This window comes from Coturnix japonica, chromosome 2 (genome assembly GCF_001577835.2).
Source record: "Coturnix japonica isolate 7356 chromosome 2, Coturnix japonica 2.1, whole genome shotgun sequence".
Taxonomy (NCBI): Eukaryota; Metazoa; Chordata; class Aves; order Galliformes; family Phasianidae; genus Coturnix; species Coturnix japonica.
In genome coordinates this window covers 114,442,917-114,449,573 of record NC_029517.1, presented here as the reverse complement: position 1 = coordinate 114,449,573, position 6,657 = coordinate 114,442,917, and the positions used below count along the sequence as shown (strand labels likewise).

The following is a 6,657-nucleotide window of genomic DNA, read 5'->3' as shown; positions in this document are numbered from 1 at the left end:
GGAAGATGGCGGCTGTGGAGGCCGCCACAGGCCTCGGTGCTGCTTAAAAGCACCGAGAGGGGTTGGAACTACGTGATCCTTGAGGTCCCTTTCAACCCGGGTCATTCTGTGAAAAGAAAAGCTGACGAGAACCACAGGCATTTACAGTGTTTTATATTTAACTTTTATAACCCTTATTTCAACATCTGAAATGAATGCAGCTGAAAACAAGAGGGCCCTACACGTTGCTACCCCCCGGTAAAAGTCACATCAGGGAGAAAGTAAAGTTCTTTCATTCAGGATGATTCTAGTAGCTCTCCACACAAACAAAAAGGGATATTATAATTCTCTAGTACTCAAATCCTGCATTCCAAAGCTTTGAAGAAAGCTAAAAGCCTTATAGCTTCTACCATTAAATAACAATTTATACAGTACATATCAAAAAGACTATTTTCCTGGGAAACGTGTTTCATACTATTATAACTAAAAACATGTATCAAGTAAATTACTCGGTGTATTTATGTATAAAAAAGGGCATGTTTTAAAAGTAGCATCCATCTGTCCCACCAACATCTCGAGTTCCTTCCAATCCAGTTACAAATGTTCATGTGAGGGCTCACAGAGTTCTTTGAGCTTGTCAAACTTGGACCCCCACTCTTGGAGGCAGTCATAGTTTAGATCTTCATCACCACTAAAGGAGTTTAAGGAGCTAAGGCTCGCTGCTAGAGGGCATTCTCCTTCCAAGCAGTAGAAATGAATAGTGTCAGCTGGAAGGTTCTGTAGATCATTGTCTGCATCCCGGATGATTTGAGAAAAATATTCCTTCAAGTCTGGAACACCACTAACAGCTGATGTTGATTGTTTTTGCTGTGCACGGTTTGGGACTGAGACTCTTTTTGGTCTGGTGGGTGTCCTGGAATATGGAAACGCTGCCCTCAAGGAGAAGTGGGGAATGTTACGGAGAGGTTTCTTCAGTTCATCTACATTGTAAGCATTCTGGGAAAAAACAAACAAAAAAACAACCAAAAACAAAAATACAAATGTCAGAGAGAGAATGTAAAAGAAAATGGGTCAAAAAATTGTTTTTAAGACCGATGCAACACAAAACTGGATTCCAAGTTGTATATAAACTGAAGAGAGGGCTGAGTTCAGATCATGCCCTTTGGGTGATGGCAGTCTTCAAATAAATCTAGAATGGTGTGTCCAGAGAAGCCCCCCCTAATGGTAGCCACAGATGACAAGCACGAAAAGGCCAGATTACACTGAATTCTCCCACTCAAAGAGCTAAGGACAATAGAGGAAAAAATAAAAATGATGGGAAAGGAAAGTAAGGAAAAGCTAGATTTGCAAAGGCTGGGTTTGCAAAGACTGGATTGAAGCTGCATCATACCTGGTCATGTTCTCCACCCCCTTCTTCATTATAATTGAAGACATTTTCTCTAACATCCTCCCAGCTTTCACGCTCTTCAGGAATGTGGTAAATTCCTCCTTTCCGAAACCCTGAACTTCCCCACTGACTCCACACTGTATAGGAAACTAAGAGAGCTGAAAGAAATGAATACATATATTTGTTATATGACATATGACAAAATCTGATGTACAATAAACAAGTAGTTACATGATTCCTGGAACCATCATAGAATCACAGAATGGCTTGTGTTGGAATGGACCTGAAGGATAATCAAGCTCCAACCCCCTGCAGCATGCAGGGCTGCCAACCTCCACATTTAATCCACTTTTAATCTGACAATCAAATTCCCAGTTAAAAACTGTGTAATCATTAATACATAAACAATTTATATTCAGGAAGGTAAAGAGTCAAATATGCATATTATATCATAAACTTCATTAAAAGAGTATTTTACTTACCTAAAGGAATCCATTTAAATAGAAGGCATTTTGGCCAATCTCTGGCCTTTCACCAATCCTGAGTAAATAAGATATCCAAAGTAAGTAAAACACTGTTTTAATGAAGGTTACAAATGTAATATAATCATTGGAGTCATTACTATTCTGAGATATGTATGCACTTCATTTTTTTTATATGAGAAACAACTAGTTTTACAGTGTACCAACATTTCAGCCAAAGCGTGCCTAAAAGAGTATACATTGTGAACATTTCTTTCTGCCCTGCACTCTTAATGAGACTTGCCTGTTAAGCTCATAAACCCTCTGGAAAAAAGCTCTCTACCTTCCTAATATGTGAACAGCACATGCTAGATCCTAGTAGTAGATCCTACTTAATATGAATGTGAGGGCCCTGGGCAGGTGAGAGTTTCAGATGGATATGGCTGCACACAGATTTGCACACACAAGTGAAAATTCTTATTTATGAAGGACTGAAAATAAGTGATTCTGGAAGTCAGAAGTCCTAAATTTGCCTCAAGTGGCTTCAAGCAAGTAAACTGTAAATATATGTTCCTTAGCATCCTTAAATGAATTCCTAACTGATGATTTCCAGAAAAGGAGAAATACTGATCACAACATCCAAGGCTAAAACACTTGATTCAATGGAGTAGGATAGAAGATTTGAAAATAAAAAGGAAATGTACTTTCTTTCCTACCTAGAAAGACAAGGAGACACATGCTGATTGCCAAAATAGAGCCAGAGCTGAGTCCAACAGGTCTTCCAGCCTTCACCTGGCTAATTTCACACCATCTTCCCTTGTAGCCTTCAGGGCACTGACAGATAGTCTTGTCTTGGGATTGAGCCACACAGGTACCCCCATTCCTACAGGTCCAGTGTCCACAAGGTGATGAGGTACAGTGTCTGAGCCCTGTAAGATTGTCAGTCACTTCCACTTTCCCAGCTGGACACCTGTCCAACAAAAGTACAAGGTATCTTTAAGGCAGGTGAAGCATTTGTTTTTAAATGTCAGCTTTTGAGTGCACTAAGCCTTTTTCTACAGAGGTGTTCAAAAACCCTTAGCCAGAAGTAGGTAGCTGAGATTAATGGGAAAAAGGCTGGTTAGTACTTAGAATAAGCTTTATAATGTTCATCTGGATTTTTGGGAAATAAATGGTCATTGGTCTGCTCTGAACAGCCACTGAATCTGCAGAGAAAATAATTTCTTCTGATGTGTAGTCAGAGGGGCCATGCAGGAATACTGTGAGGAACACAGATCTGTTTTCTGTAGAAGAGACTCAATACTGATCTTTTGCACCAGGACTGAAGAACAGAGTGCCTGTTATTATTATTATTTAATTATTATGGGAGAAAAAAATGGTGGAATAAGTAGGTTTGACACCAGATTTGCAAGTTTGGCCCATGACAGGAGATGAGATGAAGAGAAGGATTTGTCTTTGGCATCCTTCTGGCAAGAAACAGCAGGGAGTTCTGTTGAAAGCAATTTGCCTGACCAAAGGTGGAAAAATAAAGAGCTTCCCAACCATCCCTGCATGAAAAGAAATAGCTTAATATACCGGCATTCATATTTTCTCCAGAGATCAACACAAAGGAAAGGGCTGTAACAGGGATGGCTGCTGCAGGCACCAGAATGGCATCCCATCGTGACACCCTGCCGCCTCAGAACGAAGCCAAACTCTGTGCTCCTGCCTTCCACAAGTAGAGGCTGGCCATTGAGCTGGACATCACGCAAACAACCTGAAGCAAAGCAGAGGAGGAATTTCATGAGCATAGCAGCCTACATGAGAATTCTCACTTGGGTTTTAGACGCTCCAGTGCACTCAAAGATGCTGCCTTTAGGCTGTAATTCCCTGCTTCTGACAGCTCATTACATCACTTACCTTGGAAATCGCTCTCTGGATGACTGGGAAGGCGGTTTCCTAGCACAACACTTGCCCAGTCCATCTCAAACCACCTATCTGTGCCCAAGACAGATGTCACTTCCTGATCCCCACCACCACTGTTGACGCGCAGAGTAAACTCATTGTTGTAGCGCTCCATGGCCAGCAGGACCCACTGGCCATTATTTATACGTAACGTCTTCATTCTCAGAGTGTGACTTTTGTCCCCCAAGCTGAAGTTAACACAAAAGTAGCCCTCATCCACCTAAAAAGACAATAAAGACCTTTAATAACAGATATCCCCTTCTGAGTGTTATTGCACTGTCCTGCCTCAAAAAATGAACCTGAGTTTTTAAAATTGAAATGGCGTTCTTGTTTTTAAGGGTGTGAAAAGTGCTTTATTTCCAGATAAAAAGTTACCACAAGAAAACTGCAGGTTCAGGAGTTATCAGCTTTTTACTATGCAGAGGATGTTCCTTTATTGTTTCATTATTATTATTATTATTATTATTATTATTATTATTATTGCATCAGCAAGCATCACTGTTTTGATTGTGCTTCATTTCTGAGGACAACACAAATGAAAGTGGTTGCCCTCGTGTGGACAATTCTTGCTGTTTATTACATTCAAAAGTAGATGCTCTTAATCAGAAACTGCATCATTTCTTCCTGTTGCTACACCCCAATACAAATTAGGAGGACTGAGGCAGAAGGGCTCCAAAGCACCCACCTCCAGCCGGATGAAGCTGCTCCCATCTGCAGAAGCCAAGCTGAGCAGCGTGCTGCGTGAGATGCGGGTGCGCACCATCAGCTGGATCCGAGTGCTGAGCGTGCTGAGGGTATTCCTTGGCTCATAATGGATCCAGCTGTCCCTTCCAAAAGCCCATTCTGGAAGAACTACTCACAACATGCACCAAAGCAAAGAGAAAATCTCAGAAACTGCTGCTCCTTCAGAGCTTCAGTGCTTGAGAATTAACCATTTCTGAACATCAGAATTTCAGTTCTTAAGAAACTTTTAGAAAGTAATGAAGCATTCTGGAAAGCGCTCCCCCACTCCAAACAATTAAATTCACATATGCGTGTATCTTCCTTAAGAGAATTAAGAAGAAAAGAACCCTTTGTTTTTGTTTAGCTCAACACTAGCATTTGCAGCTCGACATGTAAGAAGAAACTGGAACCAAATGGAGTGATCCTAACACATCAGGGTATGACTTGTGGATTTTAAACAACTTGTCTCTGAGCACTTAGTTTCTTCCACAGTGGTGAGAAGTAGAAACCAATACATCTATATCAAATAAGCAGTTGGGCTTCTGAATCAGCATCCCAGTATAATGCAAAATAGAATGAGAATTAAATCTAGGCAGATGTTTATGAACAAGTATCGTATATCTGCAAAACATTAATACAAATAACTGAACTATACTGACCATTCACATGGTCATTATAAACAGTGAGGGCCAATCATGACTCGAGTCCCCATCAGGCAAGCTTCCACTGAGTCATTTAATGTCACCTTTTAAGCCTTGTGTGGGAGGTAGAGAAAGAAAGAAAGGGTCTGGATGATTGCAGGGTATTATTCTGTATGCAGGATGGAAAAGTAATAGCATTAAATTGAAAGGGTACGTGCAATACACCTGTCCTGCAACACATTGATTCAGTGCTACCTATCATATACTCCTTTCCAACTGATTAGTGCATTCAGGTTAAGGTGCAGAGGGGGCTAGTTCCCCTCCAACTTCACACAAAGCTTCAGATGTTATGGGGCACTGGTACTGATAGAGACTGTTACAACTAACTTCACTGTTCCTATCTTGTTCCTAGAGATAGAAGACAGGCACATGGCAGGTAGTCCCAATACGCACCTATAACTCACATCTGGTTTGTGTTTCCAAGCAACGGCTGATGAAGGTATTAAGATGAGAAAGTCAAAGCCAGTTCAAGCATATGTGCACCGAACATGGCTGAGGGCTATTAGAAGCACTTCACACATTAAAGACTTCATTGTTTAGATTTTTGAATGTTGCTAAAACTTTGTACTTTCTTACAATGCGTCAGAGGTTTTCATTATCGCCTCTTGCATGCTTTTGTTCTCCGATGCACATTTCATGCTGATTTTGCATGGGATAACACATTTGCTGGAGCTGTCCTTGCTTTATGTCCCTACACGAACTCACTGCTGTGGTCTAATGGCATTACACAACCTCCAATTCATTCCAGTGGCAGAAGAAAATGCAATTATCCTCCTTTTATGGATAGAAAACTGGGCCGGAGGACTCTAGTTTTGTATCCCCAGGTTTCATAGAGAGAACATTCCAAGCTGATACCTAATCACTTTTCAGACCGCTGCAGGATGACAAACAGCACCACACTTATTAAAATAAACTTTTGATCACTATGGTCAGATGAAGAATGCACAAAGCATTTTTTTTTTTCATCTTAAACCACTGAGAAATAAGGTGCCATGTGATGAAAAAGGCAAAACAATGCATTTGACCATTTGCCTACTCCACAAAGTAAAGCAGAAGACCCTCATCTGTGTCATTACCTTCATTCAACAAGATTTAGAAGGATCTTTGCTTCGCTGCAGATCTAAAACATTCCCAGAATACAGCATGGTCTTATTAAGATCCTAAGTTCAAAGCAAAGGCAAATTCAGAGCAGTGTGTTTGATGCTGTTCCCACTGATCCCTGCCATGAGTTTCCCACTAGAACTTGCAGTACCTTTGTCACACGTGGGTCCAGCATATCCTGGGGTACAGTCACAGTGAAAGAAGTTCCAGTCACCAACACACCGACCATGGACACCACAGGAGACCATCCCAGTACTCTGACACATTTCATCTGTGAGGATGCATCCTGGAGAGCTGTTCAGGGACTCTGCAGGGCGTTCCAAGTCATAAACCTAGGAAAGGACAAGGAGAAGCATCACAC

General features: G+C 41.2%; 1 protein-coding gene across 1 annotated transcript in view; it reads right to left on the bottom strand.

Annotated features, from left to right (window-relative positions):
* Nucleotides 1-26: 26 nt before the first annotated feature.
* LOC107310350 (neural-cadherin-like) overlaps nucleotides 27-6,657 on the bottom strand; it is a 30,031-nt gene continuing 23,400 nt past the window's right edge. Inside the window, exons 27-33 of the mRNA XM_015855901.2 lie at nucleotides 6,448-6,628; nucleotides 4,457-4,623; nucleotides 3,727-3,991; nucleotides 3,403-3,583; nucleotides 2,544-2,797; nucleotides 1,370-1,524; nucleotides 27-975 (exon numbers count right to left, since the gene is read on the bottom strand). Coding sequence (XP_015711387.1) covers nucleotides 574-975; nucleotides 1,370-1,524; nucleotides 2,544-2,797; nucleotides 3,403-3,583; nucleotides 3,727-3,991; nucleotides 4,457-4,623; nucleotides 6,448-6,628 — 1,605 coding nt within the window. The 3' untranslated portion in view covers nucleotides 27-573. The remainder of the gene's footprint in view (nucleotides 976-1,369; nucleotides 1,525-2,543; nucleotides 2,798-3,402; nucleotides 3,584-3,726; nucleotides 3,992-4,456; nucleotides 4,624-6,447; nucleotides 6,629-6,657) is intronic.